Here is a 26,652-nt window from a genome sequence, read left to right on the forward strand (position 1 = left end):
TACCGCATTATATGCCTGTGTGTGTGTGTGCAGCACACATCTACATTTAGTTTTTAATTTAGTTAGTATCAATACTGCAACAGGATTAGTATGTTTATAAAAACACTCATCATATATAAATGGTGTCTAGTCGTGGCGCCTGAATCTTACTAAAACGTACCCTGCAAAACAACTACGTTTCATAGTATCAGAATAAACAATTAAAAAGGAATACTTCTTATTTCTCTATTTCTTTTCAATCTTTAGAGTTTGCGGGGAATCCAACTTAAGAAGCGTGATTCTTGTGAACTGACTAAAAAGCGATTACTTCTTGTAACAATGAAGAGAATGAAGAGAAATAAAGGTGTAACAAAGATAATAATTTTTACTTACCAAACTAAGTAAATATAAAAGAAAAATTCTCTAAGCTACGTTGTCTCAACTAAACATTTATTTATTCGACATTGCTATATAGAAGATAGATCGAAGGAGTCCCAAGTATTCAAATTGTCGTACAAAGAACAGAACTTTTACCGTTACTCGATGACGTTTACTCTATAATGCCGCAAAGAGGTATCTATTTAGTAAGAAACGTGCGCACAATATTAGTGTGAAAGCGTCGGCAGGTGCTAACTATGGAAGATAAAGCTAAATATAAATGAGGGCACCAAAATAGATTCTGCTAATGTATTGATCTTGGGCCTGCGATCTGTGTTCGTGATACATTTTTTATACTTTCTTTGGCCATACGTTACCTGATTTCGTCGGTGATCGTGCTTGATCGGCTAAACTCTGTGCTCGTCTTGCAGCCTCTTCGGTAACATCTGAAAAAGTAGGTAAACCTGATGTAAGAAAACGGATAATGGCAATTTAAACATTGAAAGCAATGATTTGACAAAGATTAGATGAATGATGTTTTCCCTGCATGGCATACCTCGGTTCATGCTTCGCTAGTTGTGGTTTCCTGTTAATTCAATGAGATATATTACTATATAATAAATATAAAGTATGATACGTATTTATGTTATGCTATAACAATAAAGAAATGAATAGTGAGACATATGGTTTTTCTTGCTTTGGACCGATAATCTCATTATCGATGGATAATAAAACATTTGATCGTGGATAATATTAAAATATAGCATAAAAAACCTGGAAACATGCATTAAAGAAATGTTAAAAAAGTTAAAACGCACAAACTGAAAATAATAACAGCAAATAAATAGAAATAATGTAAACACGTTGTTTTTCATATGTCTTTTACTACGGTCGATCACGTATTTTCTTTTCGTTTAGATTTCTCATACTATAAAGTGCATGTATTAAATCAATAATTACATAAACTGTCTATACACTAAAAGTATCAAAATGTATGCGAAATAGATTTTAAACAAAACCATAAGTCATAGAATTGTTATGTTATTACTGAATCACGTATTCGTGATAAACATTATTCTTTTATTTTTGCAATGAAGATAAAGAACACGTTGTTTCACTTTATAGTACGTTCGACGTTCTTGCTTTATAAAAGATCATATAAACATTAGTACACTAAAAGTGATTGAAATCAGAAGTGTTAGAGTTCATTATGAATGACAGAGTGCAATGGCCTCTTTGGCCATTTTGGTATGACTACCAAAACATAAGTTATAGAAAAGCGTCAACTTAATTAATCATGTTACACACAGCTGGTATGTAATATGGATAACGCAATTATTGCAAGATACCTTCGATTCTACTGTCAGTGTACTCGGCGGGACTGGGTGGTGGGGTCGCTGCCGTCCGCACAGACTTTCTTACGACTGTGGTGACGGTCTGTCGTGTGTGAGGCTCGAGGTGCTCTACTTCGCTAATCACGTTTACTATTCTAACCGTACTACTGGAACTATCCGACGAACTACTGGAGCTAGTTAATCGGTCTCTCGAGGAACTAACTTTTTGTGGAATGCGAGATACTTTCTTGGATATCGATTCGCTGACACGATCATCGTCTCTAGTGCTTACATCGGACAGTCTGATCTGTGTCTCGGAACCTACGCCAAAAATAGGATCGTGTGTACCGAAAACTAAAGGGGTAACAATTTCTGTCGTAGATTTCACGTCTCTTCCATGTTTTGTAGTTCTTGATTCGGGCTTCGCTTGCTTAGCGTACATGGTGTCGACGTTTTCGTACAAATGAACGTCTTGAAAATGTACTTTGTCCCACGCTGCATCGCGCTTCATTTCTTCTAAAAATGCAGCTACGCCGCTTTTTTGTTGGCTACCATCTACGACGTACCTTTGTTCCACTTGACTCGGTAACATTTCTTCGAGAGATCTTTCGGTATCATACACCTTTTCACCAACAGCTCTACCGGTATCCGATACCTTTTGTACACCCTCAGACACCTTCGTGCTAACTATGGTTTTAGTTTCTTTTACGCCAGTTTGAACTTTGTCTTTGGTGGCTCTCGCATCTGCAACGGATTTACCCACAGCAGCATCGACATCTTTTATTTTTCCAGACGCCGCCTCTCGGGCACGAGCTTCTTCCTCTACGGCTTCCTTTTTCGTTCCATCAACAAATTCTTTCACATCGCCAGATACTTCATCCGCAGCGTGTTTTGCGCTTTTAATGAGGCCAGAAAAGAAGCCTCCACTTTTTTCCTTGGCCTTTTTACCCTCCTTCGAAGCTTTGTCTTTCGCTGTTTTTGCTCCATTCACGACTGTGTCTACTCCAGATGAGACTTTTTGTTTTACGATAGAAGTATCCTCCTTAACTTCTGTGACCAATTTTTCTTTCGCTGCTTTCGCTCCATCGGCCGTACCCTGAACAGCTGTTCCTACTTTTTCTTCCGTTTTCTTAACCGCATCAGTAGCTTGAACGCTTACAGCTTTGCCAGCATCCGATATAGCATATGCAGCACCAAGTACCTTTTGACTGATTTTGTCCTTCGCATCCCTTGCAGTAGCTGAAACTTTCTCTCCAACATCTTTTACATCCGTAACTACTTTATCCTTAGTTTCTTTACCACCCTCAGCGACTTCTCGCACAGCAGTTTCTGCTTTTGCTTCTACGCTTTTCGCTCCCTCGATAACTTTATCGCCGCCAATTCTACCAGCATCAGATACCTTTTGCACAGCACCAGTTACTTTCTCACTAACTTTATCCCTAGTGTCCTTTACACCAGCTGTAACTTTGTCCTTGGTAACTTCCATACCAGCAACAGCTTGTTGTTTTACCGTGTCAACTTCTTTTGCTTTGCTAGCAAGTGCTTCACGAGCATGCATCTCCTCTTCAGCGGCTTTTTTCTTCGTCTCATCAACGAATTCTCTGACGTCTCCTGAAACCTCATCTGCTGTGTGTTTGACACCTTTGATCAATCCTGACAGAAAACCACCGGTCTTTTCTTTGGCTTTTTTAACTTCCTTTCCAGCTTTATCCTTTGCAGTTGTTGTGCCATCCACCACTGTGTCTATTCCGGATGTTATCTTTTGTTTTGCCATTTCAGTCTCTTCCTTGACTTCTTCAGCAACCTTATCTTTTGCAGCTTTCGCGTCATCAGCCACACTTCGCGCAGCTGATTCTACTTTTGCTTCGGCGTCTCTAGCTCCTTCAACTATTTTATCAGTAACTGCTTTACCAATGCTAGTAACCTCCTGTGCATCCTCGGATACTTTCTTGCTTACCTTGTCTTTGGCGTCCTTGGCAGCGGTTGTAACTGCATCTTTAGCATCTTTCGCGTCAGTAACTACTTTATCCTTAGCTGTTTTAGCACCTTCAGCAATGTCTCGTGCAGTTGCTTCTGTTTTTGCTTCTACTATTTTCACTCCGTCGATAACTTTTCCACCTACAATTTTACCTACGTCTGATGCTTTATGTACTCCTTCAGATATTTTCTCAGAAACTGAATCCTTCGTCTCTTTTACAGTAGTTTTCACATTATCTTTTACTGATTTTAATTCCGCAGTTGCTTTATCTTTAGCTGCGTCGATGTCTCTTGCCTTTTCTGCTAGCGCCTCGCGTGCGCGAGCTTCTTCTTCAGCAGCTTCTTTCTTAGTATCATCAACGAATTCCTTGACATCTTCAGTCATTTCATCTGCCGCGTGTTTTACACCCTTAAATAAACTCGAAAGAAAACCGCCAGTTTTTTCCTTAGCTTTCTTAGCTTCTTTTGCAGCCTTGTCTTTTGCTGATGCTGCAGTGTCCGCAGCTGTGTCTACTCCGGAAGAAACTTTTTGTTTTATGGCTTCAGCATCTTTTTTAACGTCTGTCGCTACTTTGTCCTTAGCTGTCTTCACACCACTAGCTATATCGTGCGCTACTGCTTCTGTTTTATGTTCAGTTATTTTAACACCATCCACAATTTTCTCTCCTACCATTTTACCACTGTCTGAGATTTTTTGTGTACCTTCAGTTACTTTTTCGCTGATTTTATCCTTTGTACCTTTGGCAGCAGATGCAGCTTTGTCTGCAGCATCTTTCACATCCGTTATTACTTTGTCCTTTGCTGCTTGTGCACTGTCAGCTACATCATGAACTTTAGTATCTACTTGTTCTTCAACTCGTTTCACGCCATCGATTACTTTCTCGCCAGCAGCTTTGCCAGCATCTGAGACCTTTTGCGCAGTTTCAGATACTTTTTCACCAACTGTAACCTTAGCATCTTTTACAGCAGTTGCTACTTTGTCCTTTGTATCTTGTATTTCTCTAGCTGTCTTGTCTTTCGCTGCAGCCATGTCTTCAATCTTCTTTTCCATTGCCTCATGGGCACGAGCTTTTTCTTCAGAGGCTTCTCTCTTTGCTTCTTCGAGAAAGTCCTTAACGTCTCCTGTGACGTCATCAGCTGCCTGCTTTGTACTCTTAAACAATCCAGTTAGAAAACCGCTACCCTTTTCTTTAGCTTTCTTAGCTTCTTTGGCTGCTTTGTCTTTTGCCGCGGCAGCTCCATCTACAACTGCAGCTGCTCCTGATGAAATTTTCTGTTTTACTGCTTCAGCGTCGTCTTGAATTTCCTTAGATACTTTGTCTTTCATTTGTTTCGTCTCAGTTGCTATTTCATGACCGACTATCTCAACTTTATCCTTGGCTTTTTCTGCTCCACCTGTAATTTTGTCTCCAACAGCTTTACCGGAGTCCGCTACCATTTGTACACCCCCAACTACCTTCTCAGAAATTTTATCTTTAGCGTCTTTTGCAGCTGCAGCAGTTTTATCTTTAGCATCTTTCACATCCGCTGCTACTTTATCCTTCATCTCCTTTGTGGCATCGACTATTTCTCGAGCTGCATTTTCGGTTTTCTCCTCGGCCTGTTTCACTCCATCAGCTACCTTTTCACCAGCAGCGTGGCCTATGTCTGATACCTTTTGCGTGGTATGTGATACTTTAACAAACATTGTGTCCTTGGTATCCTTCGCAGCAGTTGTAACCTTATCTTTTGCGTCTCTTAATCCTGCAGCTGCTTTATCTTTCGCTGCGTCAATGTCTTTTAATTTCTCCGCTGCTGCTTCACGAGCACGGGTTTCCTCCTCGACTGCTTCTTTCTTTGTTTCATCCACGAATTCTTTGACGTCTTCGGACATTTCATCTGCCGCATGTTTTACACCCTTAAATAAACCAGAAAAGAAACCGCCAGTCTTCTCCTTGGCTTTCTTAGATTCTTTCGCAGTCTTGTCCTTTGCTGCCTCTGTACCTTCTATGACTGCATTTATACCAGATGATGCCTTTTGCTTTACTGCTTCAGCGTCTTCCTTGACTTCTTTAGCAGCTTTGTCTTTTGCTGCCTTTGCCTCATCAGTAATACCGTGAGCAACAGTGGCCGTTTTATCTTCAACTTTTTGTACCCCATCAACAATCTTCTCGCCAATGACTTTGGTAGTGTCTGATACTTTTCGTATTCCTTCTGATACTTTCTCTGTGATTTTATCTTTTGTGTCCTTTGCAGTGGTTGCTACTGTCTCCTTAGCATCCTTCAAGTCTGAAGCTACTTTGTCTTTCACTAATTTAGCTTCATCCGTTATTTCGTGAGTTGCTGCTGCTGTTTTATCACCAATAGCTGCACCAGTATCTGATACTTTTTGCAAGCCACCAGAAATTTTCGCTCCAACATCATCCTTTGTGTCTTTGACGGAGGCCACGATTTTGTCTGTTGTGTGTTTAATTCCAGTAACTGCACTATCTTTCGTTCCAGCCATATCTTCGATCTTCTTTTCCATTGCTGCGTGTGCAAGAGCTTTTTCTTCAGAGGATTCCCTCTTCGTTTCTTCGAGGAAATCCTTAACGTCTCCAGAAATTTCATCCGCAGTGTGTTTTGTTCCCTTGAACAATCCAGAAAGGAAACCGCCACCTTTTTCTTTAGCTTTCTTTGCTTCCTTGACAACTTTGTCTTTGGCAGCTGGTACAGTATCTGCTACTGTATCTACTGCTCCTGATATTTTCTGTTTCATAGTTTCAGCGTCATCGCGAACTTCTTTAGACACTTTCCCTTTTACTTCTTTCGTCTCAGTTGCTATTTCATGAGCAACTGTTTCAACTTTATCCTTAGCTTTTTCTGCGTCATCTGCAACTTTATGTCCGACAGCTTTACCAGCGTCTGAGACCTTTTGCGCACTCTCAACTACTTTCTCAGCAATTTTGTCTTTAGCATCCTTTGCAGTTGCAGCAGTTTTGTCTTTAACATCCTTTACATCAATTGCCACTTTATCTTTAACATCCTTTACATCGGTCGTCACTTTATCCTTCGCTGCTTTTGCACCATCTGCTACTTGGTGAACGGTAGCACCTGCAACTGTTCCAATTTGTTTGATACTGTCTGTTACTTTTCCGCCGACAGTTTTGCTAGTATCGGATACTTTTTGTGCAGCTTCAGAAACTTTATCGCCAACTTTATCCTTGGTATCTTTTACTCCTGTTACCATTTTGTCCTTCGTATCCTTCACAATTGCGATTCCCTTATCTTTCGCTGTGTCGATGTCTTTTAATTTCTCTGCAGCTGCTTCACGAGTACGAGCCTCTTCCTCGACAGCTTCTTTCTTCGTTTCATCCACGAATTCTTTGACGTCTTCGGACATTTCATCTGCCGCATGTTTTACACCCTTAAATAAACCAGAAAAGAAACCGCCAGTCTTCTCCTTGGCTTTTTTAGCCTCTTTCGTAGCTTTGTCCTTAGCAGATGTTACACTATCTGCAACTGTATCTACTCCTGAAGATACCTTTTGCTTTACAATTTCAGCGTCTTTCTGAACATCCGTGACTACTTTATCTTTTGCTGCTTTTGCTACACTCGCTACGTCTTCTGCAACTGCCTCCACTTTATCATCAGCCTTTTTAACACCATCCACGACGCCTTCTTTTAATGCTTTACCAGTATCTGTCACTTGTTTCTTACCGTCGAGCACTTTTTCGCTAACTTTGTCCACTTTGTCCTTAGCAATCGCCGTCATTTTATCTTTAGCGTCCTTAATCTCAGCAGCTGTCTTATCCTTTGCTAATACTACGCTGTCAGCCACATCATGAACTTTAGTATCTACTTGTTCTTCAACTCGTTTCACGCCATCGATTACTTTCTCACCAGCAGCTTTGCCAGCATCTGAGACCTTTTGCGCAGCTTCAGATACTTTTTCACCAACTGTAACCTTAGCATCTTTCGCAGCAGTTGCTACTTTGTCCTTTGTATCTTGTATTTCTCTAGCTGTCTTGTCTTTTGCTGCAGCCATGTCTTCAATCTTCTTTTCCATTGCCTCATGGGCACGAGCTTTTTCTTCAGAGGCTTCTCTCTTTGCTTCTTCGAGAAAGTCTTTAACGTCTCCTGAAACGTCATCAGCCGCATGCTTCGCACTTTTAAACAACCCGTTTAGGAAGCCGCTACCCTTCTCTTTAGCTTTCTTAGCATCTTTGGCTGCTTTGTCTTTAGTTACAGCAACACTGTCTACTACAACGTCTATTCCAGAAGAAACTGTTTGTTTTACGGCATCGGTGCCATCTTTGATTTCCTTGGTTCCTTTATCCTTCATTACTTTTGCGTCCTCTACTAATCCATGAACAGCTGTGTCTGTTTTGCTTTTAGCTTTCTCCACACCATCTACAACTTTCTCACCAATAGTTTTGGTAATGGCTGATACTTTCTCTGCTCCTTCTGATGTTTTCTCCGAGATTTTATCTTTCGTGTCTTTTGCTGCAGTTGTTATCGTCTCTGTAGTATCCTTTACGTCTGCAATAACTATGTCTTTCGCTGCTTTGGCATCATCAGCTACCTTGTAAGCAGCAGCTTCTGCTTTAGCTTCTGCCTGTTTTGTACTATCTACTATCTTATCAACCACAGTTTTACCAATATCTTTCACTGCTTGGACACCATCAGATACAGTGTCACTAGCCTTACCTCTGGTGTCTTTTACAGCTGTTGTCATCTTAGCTTTTGTATCTTTCACTTCTGCAACTGCTTTATCTTTTGCGAGATCGACATCTTTTAGAGTTTTTTCCATAGAAGCACGAGCACGTGCTTCTTCTTCAGTTGCGTCTTTTTTTGTTTCATCATAGAATTCCTTCACCTCTTCGGAGACCTCTTCAGCTGCGTGTTTTGCTCCTTTGAACAGGCCCGAGAGGAAACCTCCACCTTTTTCCTTAGTTTTCTTTGCTTCCTTCGTGATCTTTTCCTTTGCTGTATCTGCACCATCTGCAACCGTATCTATACCTGATGAAATCTTTTGTTTCACTACAGCTGTATCTTCTCTAACTTCTTTTTCCAGTTTTTCTTTCGCTAATTTTGCATTTTCAGCTACTTCGTGAGCAGATGCTTTTGCTTTATCACCAGCTGTTTTTGCACCAGTTGCGATCTTTTCTTCCACCTTCTTGCCAGTGTCTATTACCTTCTGTGAGCTGTCAGCTACTTTCTCGCTGACTTTATCCTTAATATCCTTTACAGCTATTGCCGTTTTGTCTTTCACGTCTTTCATATCAGTAACCACCTTGTCTTTAGCTGCCTTTGCACTATCACCTATTTCTCGAGATGCAGATTCTACCTTTTCTTCCGTATATTTTATTTCTGTTGCAACTTTATCCTTCGTGTCTTTCGCGGAGGTCACGATCTTACCTGTTGTGTCTTTAATTCCTGCAATAGCTTTATCTGTCGCTTCAGCCACATCTTCGATCTTCTTTTCCATTGCTGCGTGCGCAAGAGCTTTCTCTTCTGAAGATTCTCTCTTTCTTTCCTCAAGGAACTCTGTAATATCGTCTGCAGCTTCATCTGTTGTATGTTTCGCACCCTTGAATAGACCAGAGAGAAAACCGCCGGCCTTTTCTTTAGCTTTCTTAGCTTCTTTAGCAGCCTTATCTTTCGCTGCCGCTGCAGTGTCTGCTGCTGAATCTATTCCGGTTGATAACTTATGTTTTACTGCTTCAGTATCTTCTTTAACTTCTTTCGCTACTTTATCTTTTGTTGCTTTAGCATCTTCAGCCACACTTCTTGCAGCAGCTTCAGCTTTTGCCTCCGCATCCTTTGCTTGCTGAACAATTTTATCAGTGACAGCTTTGCCTGTGTCTTTCACCTTTTCAGCACCACCTGTAATTTCTTCACTTATTGTGTCCTTCGTATGTTTCGCAACTGTAATTACTTTAATTTTTGCATCTTTTGCACCTGCTGCAACTGTATCTTTAGCATCCTTCGCTGTCGCAGTTGCCTTTTCCTTCGTTGTTACTACGCCATCAACTACAACATGGATCGCACCATCCACTTTTTCTTCAATACGCGTCACTTCATCAGCTGTCTTTTTGCCGAACACTTTCTCAGCATCAGATACTTTCTCTGCAGCTTCCGATACTTTTTCATCTACTGCGTCTTTAGCATCCTTCACAGTTGCTGCTACTTTGTCTTTCGCGGTCTTTGCTTCTGCAACAGCTTTATCTTTCGCGGTCTTTGCTTCTGCAACAGCTTTATCTTTCGCTGCATCAACGTCCTTCAACTTTCCTGCCGTTTTCTCACGAGCACGAGCTGTCTCTTCCGCAGCCTCCTTCTTCCTTTCATCGACGAAGTCTTTGACGTCTTCAGAAACTTCATCAGCCGCGTGTTTTGCGCTCTTGAAGATACCTGAGAAGAAACCACCTGCCTTCTCTTTTGCTTTCTTTGCGTCCTTGCTAGCTTTATCCTTCGTAGCTGCGGCGCTATCTGCAACTCCATCAATACCAGAAGATACCTTCTGCTTTACAGCGTCAAGATCCTCTTTAATTTCTTTTGCAACCTTGTCTTTCGTTTCCTTTGTACCATCACTTACTCCCTTCGCTGCTGCCTCAGCCTTCGCTTCTGCACCTTTCACTCCTTCAGCTACTTTGTCACCAACTGCTTTACTGGTGTCAGCTACTTTCTGTGCACCTTCAACTACTTTGTCGCTGACTTCATCCTTGATGTCCTTTGCAGCAGTTAAAACTTTTCCTTTTACGTCTTTCATATCTGTAGCGGCTTTGTCTTTCACCTCCTTTGCTCCATCGACTACTCCCCGAGCTACACTTTCAGTTTTCTCTTCAGCTCTTTTCAGTTCATCACTTACTTTTTCGCCAACAGTTTTACCTGCATCGGATACCTTGTGCGTAGCATCAGATACTTTTGTGAATACTGTGTCTTTAGTATCTTTTGCAGCGGTTGCAAGCTTGTCTTTTGCATCTCTAGCGTCTGCAGATGCTCTGTCTTTCGTTGCTTCTATATCTTTTAATTTTGCGTCTGCAGCAGCACGTAGACGGTCTTTCTCTTCTGATGCTTCCCTCTTTGTTTCTTCAAGGAACTCTTTAACGTCGTCTGAAACTTCATCTACAGAATGTTTTGCACCTTTGAATAAACCAGACAAAAAGCCACCAGCCTTTTCTTTAGCTTTCTTAGCTTCTTTAGCAGCCTTATCTTTCGCTGCCGCTGCAGTATCTGCTGCTGAGTCTATTCCGGTTGCTAACTTATGTTTTACTGCTTCAGTATCTTCTTTAACTTCTTTCGCTACTTTATCTTTTGTTGCTTTAGCATCTTCAGCCACACTTCTTGCAGCAGCTTCAGCTTTTGCCTCCGCATCCTTTGCTTGCTGAACAATTTTATCAGTGACAGCTTTACCTGTATCTTTCACCTTTTCAACACCACCTGTAATTTCTTCACTTACTGTGTCCTTCGTATGTTTCGCAACTGTTGTTACTTTAATTTTTGCATCTTTTGCACCTGCTGCGACTGTGTCTTTAGCATCCTTCGCTGTAGCAGCTGCCTTTTCCTTCGTTGTTACTACGCCATCAACTACAACATGGATCGCGCCATCCACTTTTTCTTCAATACGCGTCACTTCATCAGCTGCCTTTTTGCCGAACACTTTCTCAGCATCAGACACTTTCCCTGCAGCTTCCGATACTTTTTCATCTATTGCGTCTTTAGCTTCCTTCACAGTTGCGGCTACTTTGTCCTTCGCGGCCTTTGCTTCTGCAACAGCTTTATCCTTCGCTGCATCAACGTCCTTTAACTTTCCTGCCGTTTTGTCACGAGCACGTGCTGTCTCTTCTGCAGCCTCCTTCTTCCTTTCATCGACGAAGTCTTTGACGTCTTCAGAAACTTCATCAGTCGCGTGTTTTGCGCTCTTGAAAATACCTGAGAAGAAACCACCTGTCTTCTCTTTCGCTTTCTTTGCTTCCTTGCTAGCTTTATCCTTCGCAGCTGCGGCGCTATCTGCAACTCCACCAATACCAGAAGATATCTTCTGCTTTACGACGTCGACATCTTCTTTAATTTCTTTTGCAACCTTGTCTTTCGTTTCCTTTGCACCATCACTTACTCCCTTCGCTGCTGCCTCAGCCTTCGCTTCTGCACCTTTCACTCCTTCAGCTACTTTGTCACCAACTGCTTTACTGGTGTCAGCTACTTTCTGTGCACTTTCAACTGCTTTGTCGCTGACTTTATCCTTGATGTCCTTTGTAGCAGTTAGAACTTTACCTTTTGCGTCTTTCATATCTGCAGCGGTTTTGTCTTTCACCTCCTTTGCTCCATCGACTACTCCCCGAGCTACACTTTTAGTTTTCTCTTCAGCTCTTTTCAGTTCATCACTTACTTTTTCGCCAACAGTTTTACCTGCATCGGATACCTTGTGCGTAGCATCAGACACTTTTGTGAATACTGTGTCTTTAGTATCTTTCGCAGCGGTTGCAAGCTTGTCTTTTGCATCTCTAGCGTCTGAAGAGGCTCTGTCTTTCGCTGCTTCTATATCTTTTAATTTTGCGTCTGCAGCAGCACGTAGACGGTCTTTCTCTTCTGATGCTTCCCTCTTCGTTTCCTCAAGGAACTCTTTAACGTCGTCTGAAACTTCATCTACAGAATGTTTTGCACCTTTGAATAAACCAGACAAAAAGCCACCAGCCTTTTCTTTAGCTTTCTTAGCTTCTTTAGCAGCCTTATCTTTCGCTGCCTCTGCAGTATCTGCTGCTGAGTCTATTCCGGTTGCTAACTTATGTTTTACTGCTTCAGTATCTTCTTTAACTTCTTTCGCTACTTTATCTTTTGTTGCTTTAGCATCTTCAGCCACACTTCTTGCAGCAGCTTCAGCTTTTGCCTCCGCATCCTTTGCTTGCTGAACAATTTTATCAGTGACAGCTTTGCCTGTGTCTTTCACCTTTTCAGCACCACCTGTAATTTCTTCACTTACTGTGTCCTTCGTATGTTTCGCAACTGTTGTTACTTTAATTTTTGCATCTTTTGCACCTGCTGCGACTGTGTCTTTAGCATCCTTCGCTGTAGCAGCTGCCTTTTCCTTCGTTGTTACTACGCCATCAACTACAACATGGATCGCGCCATCCACTTTTTCTTCAATACGCGTCACTTCATCAGCTGCCTTTTTGCCGAACACTTTCTCAGCATCAGACACTTTCCCTGCAGCTTCCGATACTTTTTCATCTATTGCGTCTTTAGCTTCCTTCACAGTTGCGGCTACTTTGTCCTTCGCGGCCTTTGCTTCTGCAACAGCTTTATCCTTCGCTGCATCAACGTCCTTTAACTTTCCTACCGTTTTGTCACGAGCACGAGCTGTCTCTTCTGCAGCCTCCTTCTTCCTTTCATCGACGAAGTCTTTAACGTCTTCAGAAACTTCATCTGCCGCGTGCTTTGCACTTCTGAAAAATCCTGAGAGGAAGCCACCAGTCTTTTCCTTGGCCTTTTTAGCTTCTTTTGCAGCTTTATCCTTTGTTGCTGCTGCACCGTCCACCACTGTGTCTATTCCAGATGAAATCTTTTCTTTCGCTATTTCAGTATCTTGTTTAATCTCTTTAGTTACTTTATCTTTCGTTGCCTTTGCGCCATCAATCACGCTTCGTGTAGTTGATTCTGCTTTTATCTCAACATCCTTTACTCCTTCGACTACTTTACCGGAAACTACTTTACCAGTGTCGGTTACTTTCTGCGTTCCTTCAGCTACTTTTTCACTTACTTTATGCTCCGCTTCTTTTGCACCAGTTATAACCGTATCTTTAGCGTCTTTAGCACCTGTTACAATTACGTCTTTAACATCTTTTGAGTATGCCGCTGTTTTGTCCTTTGTAGTTTTCACGCTGTCAGTCATACCATATATGATGGTATCTACCTCTTCTGTGACTCGCTTTCCTCCATCAGCTACTTTTTCACCAACAGCTTTACCAGTATCTGAAACTTGCTGCGCAGCCTCAGATACCTTTCCACTAATCGCATCTTTAGTGTCTTTTACAACAATGGTGATTCTTTCTTGCCCTTGCTTTGCTTCTGAAACAGCTTTGTCTTTTGTTGCGTCGAGATCTTTCAATTTCTCTTCTACCACTTCCCGTGCACGATCTTTTCCTTCAACGACTTCTTTCTTTGTTTCATCAAGAGCATCCTTGAATTCTTCAGTAGCTTCATCTGCAGCGTGTTTTGTACCTTTGAATAATCCAGATAAAAATCCACCTGTTTTTTCCTTGGCTTTCTTAGCTTCTTTTGCAGCTTTATCTTTTGCTGTCTCTGTGCCATCTACAACTACATCTATTCCTGATGATATTTTCTTTTTGGTATCATCAACATCTTCTGTGATTTCTATTGTTATTTTTTCTTTCGCTTTCTTCGCATCGTCTACTTTGTCTGGTACATCGAATGATAGATTTGCAAGGTTTCTTGTATCTTCTAGGAATTTCGCAGTAGCTTCTCGGATTGAACTATCTGGACTTGTTACTGATTCTTGCGGTGGAGTGCTCTTTTCCCGGGACCTGCTTCGCGATGCTCTAGTCAATTTTGGACTTCGGAATTTGCTGAAGATTCCACTACTTCCCTTGTCTTTATCTGCAGAGTCTGCAGATTCATCAGGGGCCGTATCAGCTGTTACTTTTTCAGGAATTGGCTTCCAATCTTCATGATGCAGACTGTCTGCAATCTTTTTCGTGTCGTCCAAGAAAGCGGCTGTCAATTGTCGTGTTTCTTCATCTCCACTGTCGAAGGATGCTTCTTTAGATGAATTCTTCTCTCTGGATGAACTTCTCTTTTTACTTTTCAGTTTTGGACTCTTGAACATGCCGAAGAATCCACCGCTCTTATCTTTACCTTCCTCATCTACTTCCTTTTCATCTTCTTTTTGTTTATCCGGTGATTCTAGCTTTGCTTCTGACTTAGCAGTATACCTTTCCACACTGTGTTCTTTCTGGTCTTTATGTTTCTTAATATCTGATTTTCCATTCATTTCTTTGTGAGGAGCACTTCTATCTGTGTCTAATTTCTTTTTTACTTCTGAGATATCGTATGAGTGTCCGTTTATTTTATCTTTAGGTGTATCTTCCTCATAATGAACCGACGACGAAAACGTATGCAGGTCTTGTTTTGTGTCAACTTTAGGAGCAGAAGGAACAATGGTAGTTTCAGCAATCTTTCGTGTATCGTCCAAGAATTTCTCTGTGGCGATTCGAAGTTCTTCGTCACCACTGTCGAAAGATGCTTCCTTGCTTTTCTTTAACTTTTTCTCTTTTGATTTAGGACTCTTAAATATACCAAAGAAACCACCACCCTTCTCTTTCTCTTGGTCGCTTGCATCACTTGTCATAGTTCCAGTACGATCATCTGATTCTTTAACCGTTACTTTAGGTTCCTCTTTCACTTCCCTTCTCTCGATTTGAGTCGAGCTCACCGCGATATCAGGTACGTGTACATTCAAATCACTGCGCCTGGAATCATCTAAGAATTGCATGGTAGCCAATTTAACGTCAGGTAACACGGTCGTTTCAATAGGTTTATAATCTACGTGTGTATCATATGAAACGAAAGTAGGTTGCTGCGTTTGATGTTCCGTAGCTGTAGGCACTGGTACTTTTATTTCTTCGTCGCCACTGTCCAAGGACGTGTCCTTCGATCCTTTCGACTTGCTCTTCTTAAGTTTGGATCCCTTGAAAATGCCTGAAAGTATGCCTCCGCTCTTATCTTTTGATTTCTTTAATTCATCCTCTTGCTTCTCGTCTGGCTGTGTAGATGGATACTGAACACTGTAAACGGTCTCATAAGCAGATACTTGCTTATCAATCGCAGGTTTCGTTTCTTTTGGAATGTTAGTCTTGGCAACAGCCTCTTTCGGCAATTCTTGCTTCTGTTCGTCTTGTGGAACTTGTTTAGCTTTTTCTGGCAATTTTACATCTTGTTTTTTAATACTTATGCTAGGAGTTGTTAGTTTTTCATCAATTTCCTTACCTTCTTTAGACAGCATTTCCTTTTTGCTTATGATAATCTGTTTACCATTGGAGATCGTCGCTGTGTCTGTGGGTATCGTTTGATCTATCTCTTTAATCGTGATAGTCTGAGTAATCACTGGTAGTTGACTCTTATCGTCGATGGCTGAAACTATAGTTTTCGATGCAATAATCGCATCTCCCTTCCCATCGCGAATGTAACGTTGTTTAATTATCGGTGGTTCGATAACTGGCGTTCGATCGACAATTAGTTTTTCATCGGACTTAACGACCTTATCCTTAGGCTCTTTGTCAACGAATTGATCCCTAACAAAACTTTCAACTATAGCACCTCTTGCCTCTTTATTGTCCCGCGCATCATCATCACAAACCACCGACCACCCTTCCTTCGCTAACTTCTCCTTCTTTTTCTCTGCGTCTGCTATTACACCTGTTAATTAATTATTACATATTTTAGGCATCTGTAAACGTTGCAAAATAGGAAGAACACATTTGTTTGTTTTATTTCATTTCGTCATCATTAGTGTAAGCCGGCTCGCTCGATATTGCTCTTTGAGAACAGCGGTTAGACTCTCGTGTGGTTTTGTGCGTGGTACGTGTGTGCTATAGAGCAGCCATCTTTCCATCGAATGATTACACTTATGTTTAAATAAATAACAATCTAATAAAAAATAAAGATAATAAGCATTAAAATGCTGCAAGAAAGGAACTATGTATTCTTTAGAAAATCCAAGTTTAATTTGTGAATACATATCAATCGCGTCAAGTCGACGGTGGTACATAACTTTAACGCTACAACAATTAAAATTTACGATATTATTGATATTTACGAATAGCGAATTGAATCGTAATGAAAAAAGGAACTATTAAATGGCGTGAGTTTATCTTGTTTGTATTTTTGGAATAACAAGTTTCACCATTGTTCATATAAATGTTTAGCGTGAATTTTCACCATAAATTGTTTATGAAAATGAGTTATTTTTTAGATAAAATTGTCGGAATAAGTGTATGCGACAATGACAGCTGCTCTGTGCGTCCGCACAATTAGGCCACACAAATTTGGCCACTCATGCAACGCTAAAAAATTGCAGCAAAACCTTGCTGAAACAAATTAATGGGATGTGTCGAAGAAGTAGAAGACTATTAGTGGATCATTAAGTGAAGACACTGAGAGTTCGCATTATAATACAGTAGATATGAGATGTAATTGAGAGGCGATAAAATAAATAATTCATTACGTAATTAAAATAAAAGCAAGCTGATAAATTTGAAGGAATCCGCATCAGCCCTCCAGAACCTGTGAGTGAAAGTAAAAGATGATAAAGTAAAAAGATGACAAAGTAAAAGAAGTAAATGTTCTAGTGCCAACAATGTTTCATAGAGTTAACAACTTTCACAGACGTGAATCGTGTCCAGAGTCAATGCAGTGCTATACTTTCAAAAATCACCTAGACTCTAATATCAAAAAATATATCTGATCAACAATAACATTGTAAGTAATGATTCCTGATAAAAAATATTTCCAAAACAATAATTACTGCTCTCGACTATATGGTTTAAATTATTGTTTTGAAAACAACAAGCAAGTAATTAAGAATTTATTTGTAGCGGTGTATAGTACATAGCGAAAATCATAATAAAACTAAGAACAGAGCGAAACTTTTATGACAAATTGACAGATCATGTGTGAAATATTGAAAATGATATAACATAAAAAGACATTGATATTTTACATTCTTTGATAACTGCGAAATTTTAATCTTATAATTAACTGATCCAAATTTATAATGAACATAGGTATAAATATGAAATAATAAGAAAGAATAAAGTACAATCTTACAGAAGTGTACAATTATTTTCAAAGTTACATTCTTTAAATCGCACATGAAACAACATTAATATTTTATATCAGATTTTTCATTAATTTTCGATTTTCGGCTTATGCTCGTTATATCAACGAAACAAATAAAGAAATTAATTTGATTAAGCAAAATAATTACTACATATTAAATTATAATAATAATAATATAATTTATTTAAATTATATAAATAACACACAGTTTTGCAAATACTAAAAGCCATATACAGCTATTAGCATCTTAATGTTTAAGTACTTTAGTCAATAACAAATTAAAGTGTATCTATTTTTCATTAGTTTAATTTACATATAATATGCAACAGTTGAAACGCTAATAAAGGATCGTAACTCGCTTATTTAAGTTCTACAAGTTATACGTTTAATTAATATAATGGAGAGATAATATACATTTATATACAGATAATACATAAAGGTATATTGAAAAATCATTACGTCTATTTGCATATCGAGATATACTACAGCTAGGAACACGATATCACTAAAAAGCGAATTCTTGAGAACTATTTAGCACTAGCGACTGAAACTTTATCAATAAGTGGTTAATATAAGTTGTTCTGTAACAAAGCGTGACATTATCGCGTTAAATTAATCATGCTGCTACAGATTCTTTTTTTCTTTTGTAAAGAAGTATTATCGTAAATGATGATTTCCATAGGTCGCGCAATGAATGTAATTTTTTTTATTATTATTTTCTGAAGTAGCTAATTGAAGCACGGCCCCTCAACCCACCATTTTTTTTTTTTCAAGAAAAGCTCAAATTACTTACCAGAAACTATTTTGTTGGCGTCTGCGATCACCCTCTGTCGTTTTTTGTCTTTGTCGTCAACTTCATCGCGTGACTTTTTGCTCATCGTATCGGCAACGTGACATTTGTGCTCGAGAAATTCGGCCATTGTGTCCCTTAATTCTTTCTCTTCGCTCGCGTATTTATCTTTGATGGGGGTCGAGGTTCCATTGAATACAGTGCCGTTTGTGATCGTGACATGCTGTATCGCTGTTAAGTGCGAAGAAAACGTGATTTAAATGTCGTGAAAAATTCAGGCTTTATTAAAGCGCCAGAACAGTATATACAGGAGAAGAAGGGGATCTGTTAGAGAGTATTATCACACAGCCTGAATAAACAACAGATTAATAACTATAGAAACCGATTTTTAATCTCGTAAATCATTATTGAGAAAAGAAACAATATGTGTTTCATAAAATATCGCTGAAGTTTCTGAAATGAAACTTATGAATGTGCAACTGCAGCAAGAATGGCGCTATGTAAACAGATGTTACAAATAGCGATATCATTAATGTTCTTTCTAAGAAGTGCGAGGCGAAATTTATGATTTCACATATTTTTTCTTAGCAATGACACGAAAAAGGAGCCGGCGTGTTATTCATAGAAATAATATAGGCAGTGATGTCATATCCTTTCTGGTGTTGTAATCGGGCAAGTGTAACGTTAAACGTCATTCAACTTCAAGAATACTTTCTTTATCATATCAGAAAGAGTTTAATTTAGAAATTATAATTACTTAAATCACATAATAAAAAGTACATACATGTATCGCGTTTAGTGTCACTGATATCGAGGTCTTCCATGGATCCAGATTCCTAAGAGGAGAATAAATTATTTCGATAAGGATGCGCTTTCGAATAAAATAATAAAACACATAACTTCAAAAATAGAACATCGATGTAAAATATAAATTACATCGTGATACCGATTGTTTCTCCAAAATACAAACCTTGCTTTTGTTATAATCATCATAGTCAGGATTCATCTTTGGATCCATCGTTGCATCACGGCGAAGAGAAGTGTCCCTTGAAGGACCCAATTCTTCTTTTAAGGAATCAAATCCAGGTTGATCTAATCGAACTCTCGCCACGGCCTTTTCTACGTCATCAGTGACCAATTCGACATTGAATATACATTTTCTCACAATGTCCTCGCGGCCAATTTTGTTCAATGCTTTTTCCAAAGTATTGCCTACAAATACAAATATAATTTTTAAGTAAAGCAATAAATAATAACATATACACTTCCGCTCATAAGTTTGGAGCGTGTTACGATATCAAAAGGGATAATGACTTTTTAAGTAAATAAATATTTTATTTATAATATTATTCTTCTATAGTAAGCTGTAATTCATTCTATTTAAAAATGAAAGTTAGAATTATAATACTTCTATTATTTTATTTTATTATTTATCATCGCTAAACTATAGTTTAGCTTTGAAATATAGAATTATTATATTATTATTATAAACGTAGGATTCTTATTGCTCAGAGAACTGTACAAAAAAGATTGTATCGTCCAAACAGCAAAAGGCAGCCCAATCTTTTGAGCGGAGGTATATGTTGCAATCTTAATATTCTGTTAGTTTCGATTAAATTTTTATTATTTTAATTAAAGGTTTTAATATTTCTTTGTTTTTACTACACAGAAGTACACACATCTTTCTGTAATAATAAAGGAATAAAAATAATAGTTATATTATTAATCTGAAAACTAGCAATTATTACTTATTAGATATATCATTGAAATTACAATTACAATTTAAATACTTGGACGCTATAATCGCGGTTTTATTTGCGTATTCGCTGCAAACACAGAAAAGTAGACGTAAAAGGATTGAAGCTTAATACTCGAAATTATCGAAATTAAATGGTTGTAAAAGATCGCCGTACAACTGATAAAATATTTCCGTCAAACCCGTCACACTTAGCGAATACAAAATAACGCTGACGTAACAACAACATTAAATATGTATTTATGCTGCTTGTGGAATCAGATACCCAAGGAATTCTTTTCTTTTTCTTCAGGTGTAACACAGAAATTCTTTTACCGTCCCAAACGTATTATTTTCGCATCAATAATAACATTTATAAAAATAATTGCTCAATCTCACAAACTAAAGAAAGTATTTATTTGTATTCACGTCACTTCGGAAGAACTTTAAGGATGTATTTTCCTTGCTAATGATCGTCCTTGACCTAATACAGACCTGAAGTTACAGTAATCTGTCGTCTTTGACAATGTGGCCGCCTAAACAATAACGACAGTTCACTGACGTACGTGTTAGTCGCTTCGTTTTGATATTCTTGATACAAAGATATAAACATATTTGCGTTTATGCCCTAGCAAGAAATAAAATAAATAAGAACGTTCGAATAAATTGAACAGATTATTGTAGGAACACGGAACTTGCTAAACAACCGAATACACTATCACTTTCACTGTATTCTTCTTGAGATGGCGCGTACTTCTGTTTGTTTTAACCGATTGCAGAACAGAAACGATGTGCTACGTGCATTTCTGCTGTATATCAGCGTCATTAATACTGGTAAAAAAAGAGGGGGAAAGCAGTCCATAGGTTTATGTCAGGCATAATAATGCAGGATGAGATCACCAACTACGTTGCTCCTCAGATTCCACGCGTCTTAGTCAAACGCGCCTGCCTGATTAATCGACCTTGCCAAGAAACAGGTTCTGTTTAAATTTTACTATATATTACTATATCTAATGTTTACCAACGGACATGACTTCAGGAAGAAGAGATATTCTATTAAGATTTATCCTGATGCGCAAAGATGTTGAAAACAAAATTATTTACGAAGAAAATCTGAAGTGACTGAAACTGAGATAACCGAATTAATCGGAACGAGATTGTAAATATAGCTTAATGAAAATTTCGAAATGAAAGCCAGCGAATGGTAGAATTATTAGAACTCCGAGAACTGAATCATATCGAATCGAATCGAACTGTAAGTATATTTATAAAGATGAAATAATGGAAATCAGCAACAGCGCGTGTTTCGACATCGACAATGCTTGTTTCGTTATCGCTCAATTAATGAAACTCGTCAAATAATGACTAAAAATATAAATGATCATCTTAAGCTACGAGTCTTATCGTATATTTAAAATTTCTCTTTGGTCATCAAGTATTCAGATGTTCAAAGTCTATCGGAACGTCCGAGTGAATATGTTACTCGCGTAAATATAATCGATTATTCATCGATAATATTTTCGAAAACAAAGATACGACGGCCTCATTAATAAACAATTCTAAAAAACATATTTAGATTGCCAGTATATAAGTTTGTAATATTCTTACTCGTCTTAAATATTTATGAAAACAGTGCCTCGTATGATGAAAATCTTGGCATTCGAGTTAATTACGGAAAATAATTGCAAGGTACACTGTGTTATGAAAACTTATGTCGACGTTATATAAGGAGCATCGGATGATATCAAAAAATCGGATTCAACATATTGAATGAAATTTTAGATTTTAAATATTGTATAACGCTTATAAAGCTTACCTGTAGCTTTGTTTCCATTGCTCTGCCAAACTTTAAGCATCGCTGCGGCTTGCTGGGCTGGTTTATTCGCATACTCTTGTTTAATCGTTGATACCTCGTTTGGCGGAATATTTAACTCTTCCGCGAGTTTTTCCCAGTCTTTGTCCAACAGATTTGCGATATCAGTCAACCGAATGGTTGCTCTGTGAATAGCGTCTGGACGACCTACAGACACAATTAACGTCAGTGATTCATACAAGCTCGGATTTCCTTCGTAATCAGCGTGAGAAGTTCACGTACTTATGCCACCGTCACGTAGAAAACTATAATTCTTCGACAGCTCTAACAAATCCACCTCCGAGGCAGCGGGTTCCGAGGAAATTTTCTCTGGCAATAAAATATTTAACGTGCAAATCGGCGTCTGCGGCAACTCGCCTTTAGGAACCTTCGGCTCGCTCATGAACATTATGCGACCCATCATGTCCGCGGCGTCCGGATCCTTTATTCTCGCCGTGAACGGAACTCTATTCTCTTTGAACGCTCTGAACGGTAATTGAAGCTGCTCGCCGCTCTTCAATACTGGCACAAGGTTACCCGAAAATTCCATATATTGTGTTTTACCTTCCAGTACCTATGGGAACGTTTTCATGGCGATTAACGCGTGTTAACAATACGGTAATTACAACGAGTGATTCACGTAATTTCTTATGTACATATGTGTATTTACCTCGACGTCTCGGCTCTTCGCAACTTCCGTGAAGTGCTCTTGATTTTCTAAAGTCTTATCTTCTTTATCGTCGGTCATACAAAATACGCGCAGCCTTGCCTCCAGTGGATCTACTCGCTTTGCAAATACTACAAATCTGAGGACGAAATAGATATCGGTAATATTTCCTGTCTAAACGTGATTGTAATCATGCAGGTAAAACGTAATCGACTTGATACTGCGAAACAGAGTCTGCGCTGATCAAAAAACACTATCTCTTTCTACCGATATATATTATAAAAATCGGAATTCTCTTTCTATAATAGAAAATTGGAACAGATACATGGAATGAAATGAATATTTCTATGAATAATCGTCACTAGGCGATGCACTACTCAAGCTAAGCGAGCTCTCTCCTTACTCGTCTTACCCCGGCATAGAAACGATATCCGATTTTTAGAAGAAATGTTCTACCTGCGATTACAGTACGGATTATTTGTCTTTTACACGATTAATCTTAGGTACATGAAAAACGTACTTAGCCATAAAAGGTACATGTGTCGCGTGTGTGTATAACTCCGTAGCCATTTTCGTGGCTTCGGAGATATTCCGACAATCCATTAACCAGAAGCGAGCAGATACCGTGGTAGTAAAGGAAACGCAATCTTTCACGAACGTCAATGGCGTCGAACCGGTGACATCCTCCCAGACTGCCCGAGACTGACCCCCTGAACGACATACATACCAAGTCCAATAACATTATTAAAATATGTCCGTGCTGCGAATGGAGAATCGGCAGAAGTGATATGTGTGGGATATTAAATCCGATGCGACCGAGATTAATTACAATACGACGCTTTTAGCCCGGGATATTCGCGTCTGCCCTTTGATTGTCGAGTATTCTGTACACTACGTCCTCTACGTTCTCTAGTTTCGTAATGGAGTAAAGAATAATTAAAGATTGGAATATTGTAAAGAAACTTAGGTAAATGAAATTGAATAAATCTGCAGAAGCCGTTATAGAGAAAATATTGTTTAAGAAAACAATCGAAGGGCTCGTACAGTTACATTGGAATTGTAATACATTGGTGTGGGAGGAGTTAATCTTGCATTCTGTGTCAATGTTCGTTTAAGTCGTAATTAGGACAAGCAATAATCTTAAATTCCTCTCATAAATCAGATTACCGTGACACTAATACCGGGCTTAAAGTATCAAGAAACGCGAATACTTATTAATATTGCTATAATAAGAAACTTTTAATTATCCGAAGATGTTGTGTAAAAAAATATAATCGTATAATAAATATGTAAATATAATTTTCTTTTGTAGGATATAAAGTAATTAGTACGACGAAGACTACGTCATTTCATGTTGATTCAATGATATCCAAATGAATTTTTTCACTTTTAAAAACAGGAAAAATTTACATATTTAAACAATCAATGTCCTTGCGTGACGACACGAACAGGAAGAGAAACATTAAAACAGGACAGTTCTCTTTTGTCATACGAAACCAGTAAAAGAGAATTGGTATAATTTGTATTTAATATCGGTCACCATAAGTGCGTTGATGTACGTGCTGTATCGTGTGTGTGGGTAATGTAAGAACCAAATACACGCTGACCGAATGATAATGCTTGCCAAATGAAAACAAAGCGTCATACATTGAAAACCGCGCAGAAAGCAAACGCGACTCGTGTGAATATGCTTTTAAATAGTAAATAAGCGATAAAAGAAAACAAAAGGGTGTAAAATAATCGTAATAAAAATCGCGGCGCAATGCATGTCGAAAACATATCTTCCTGCTTTTTTTCCTTTTTTTTTTTTTTCTTTGATCGTATAAAATGTATTAAATGTTTTTGAAATGTTTGATAATTTGTCAGCCAAACAGAAACGAGAATCTCGTCAAAATATTGTTGTAGTAACAGGTGGAAAAATCAAAATTGAGTTTTATATACTCGGAGAAGTTTCGTTATACACATGTAAAACTTGTAAATAAAATAAGTACAGCGTGACTGTAACAAACGGTAAGATTAAATATACAACATTGTCAGTCTTTGTATCGGTAACGTGTCGTATGATACATATTATAATGATCTAAAAGTACATATATTTTGGGAAACAATTTTATAGAAGTTATAAATTACAAGCCTAATATCGAAGCGGTTACCAGTCAAACGAATGTGCTGAAACAAAAACTTTTGAAGTTAACGCTTACAATGAGCTAGGTAGTAAAATTTTATCTACGTTAATTAATAATCCATACCTAAATGACTCAATCCTAACAATATGCAAGCATTAACAATGAATCACAACAAGATATGTATACAACAATGGTACTCAACGAAATGTTTCTATGAAACATGCAGCTACCATCTCCCTTTTAAATCTCTATCCGAAGGTCTCCGGGACGTATTAATTATAATCGCACTTAAATTAATCTCCTAGATAATATATACAACCTCCTAAGTATTAAATAAAACACTCCAAACCTACTTCTTACATTGCACACCTACGAGATCAATAACAGAATAATTATTCTAACGAGATACAAAAATATCGTTAACGTAGTCCCGATGACCTGAGAACAGACGAAGATGCCTACCGCCCGCGCCATGCCTACTAAACTACAAATTGATCTTCGAATGCGTAAGAAGTCTGATAAGAGCATATATACACCAAAGGTGTTGCGGCGTAACAGTTTCAGCACTTATCGGTAAGAGATTTTCCAGTAAGACGGTACGCTGCTCTACAATATTACGTGCAAGCATATATTACCAGTTATGCTGCACAGAAGTCTCAACGTCGGTGCGTCTCCTGAATATTGATTGATCATGCCTTTGTTGGCTGCTTGCGGTACCGGTATAGTTAAGGTTATCGGTTTGTGGAATTTTCTTCGCCTTGGCTCAACGGTTACGATTGGTGATACCGCCACTCTGTTACCAAGCAACTTGGCTACAAGATCTGCTGGTATTGGATGTGCCTAAATAACAGTATCATTTCTTTTAAATTTATTCTAAATTATGTCACAGATTGTATTTGATGTAATTGATTTTTCAAATATTCTATTATGTACTACATGACGTTCATCTGCTTATATCAAATTGTTCAATGACGCATGAATGTGTATGGATACCTATTACAGATTCTATGTAGCTTCTATGCGTAATCTTTACGACTACTATAATCATATATTATAACCGCATAACACATAATACATTCATAAAAGATTTTTGCAAGTGTTCCAATATACTGTACGTTGGTATAACTTAACCATTCTATTTAATAAACTAAATTTGAACGTCAATCTCATTGTTTGCTCGTTGCTATCATATACATAAATAATTATTTTCCAAATTTTAATATCGGTATTTAACGATTTCTCGTTAATTTTAGTTTTCAAAAAATAATGAAACGCATCGAGAAGAAAATAACCACCTGAAGTCCAACTCTGATCTTTTTAGTAAGAGCTGCTGGTGGGAAAACAGCCTGAACTTGTGGAACAGCCGATGAAGAAACTGTACCACCTTCTGGCCCAACTGCATGAACCTCTTGCCTGATGCGAGACACTACTGCGAAGTAATGTGGGAAGTCTGCAGTGAGTATCCTTACGATTCTGGAAGTTTGGAGATCCTCGAGCTGGCTTAATTCTGTGAAAATATTTATACATATTTCGTTAACTTACTTACACAAGTAATGCGAAGAACTTAAATATTTTTCAAACATAGATCTTGCTAACTATCGTTATTCAAAACACTTGTGAATTGTATTATATACTCTTGTTTATAAACTGTGAGCTATTTATAACGGATATAGAGCAAATAACTAGCTGCTAAAACACTTAATAATTGTTTACATCAACAAACATTGGCAAACATTGATTACATGCTATGCTTCTAAGTATTGGTTCTTGTTCAAGACTCTCAAGATTTCAACTGCACATTAGCGTTTATACTCGAGTAATTTCCTGATATACGAAAGAGTATAACATGTGAATACTATTAATATTATCTCACTCTCAAGATGTTATCATTTGATACCTAAAATCTTCCTATTATTTTTTAGATGGTTAGGCTAGTATAAACAAATGGAAATGACGATTAACAGATAAGACTGTACTTTAGTAGCACTTTGTGAGGTAG

General features: G+C 38.4%; 1 protein-coding gene across 37 annotated transcripts in view; it reads right to left on the reverse strand.

Annotated features, from left to right (window-relative positions):
* Positions 1 to 26,652, reverse strand: part of LOC126914137 (ankyrin-3-like) — a 93,515-nt gene that overhangs the window by 11,559 nt on the left and 55,304 nt on the right. For 20 of the 37 annotated variants that reach the window (XR_007709582.1, XR_007709581.1, XR_007709580.1 and 17 more), the window contains 14 exons: positions 25,949 to 26,160; positions 25,289 to 25,493; positions 24,777 to 24,791; positions 23,048 to 23,237; positions 22,531 to 22,666; positions 22,104 to 22,434; positions 21,825 to 22,028; positions 19,244 to 19,485; positions 19,058 to 19,109; positions 18,277 to 18,504; positions 11,562 to 16,061; positions 7,555 to 10,040; positions 1,707 to 4,578; positions 735 to 803 (listed from right to left, as the gene is read on the reverse strand). Coding sequence is in view for 33 of the 37 variants with exons in the window: in XM_050717628.1 (XP_050573585.1) it covers positions 735 to 803; positions 1,707 to 4,578; positions 7,555 to 10,040; positions 11,562 to 16,061; positions 18,277 to 18,504; positions 19,058 to 19,109; positions 19,244 to 19,485; positions 21,825 to 22,028; positions 22,104 to 22,434; positions 22,531 to 22,666; positions 23,048 to 23,237; positions 24,777 to 24,791; positions 25,289 to 25,493; positions 25,949 to 26,160 (11,742 nt within the window). In the remaining 4 variants the exon portion in view is untranslated. Of the gene's footprint in view, positions 1 to 734; positions 804 to 1,706; positions 5,215 to 5,400; positions 10,447 to 10,632; positions 16,062 to 18,276; positions 18,505 to 19,057; positions 19,110 to 19,243; positions 19,486 to 21,824; positions 22,029 to 22,103; positions 22,435 to 22,530; positions 22,667 to 23,047; positions 23,238 to 23,409; positions 24,697 to 24,776; positions 24,792 to 25,288; positions 25,494 to 25,948; positions 26,161 to 26,652 lie in introns of those variants that run through there. The other 17 variants (XR_007709583.1, XM_050717645.1, XM_050717642.1 and 14 more) reach the window with 10 other exon arrangements.

Source organism: Bombus affinis, chromosome 3 (genome assembly GCF_024516045.1).
Source record: "Bombus affinis isolate iyBomAffi1 chromosome 3, iyBomAffi1.2, whole genome shotgun sequence".
Lineage (NCBI taxonomy): Eukaryota > Metazoa > Arthropoda > Insecta > Hymenoptera > Apidae > Bombus > Bombus affinis.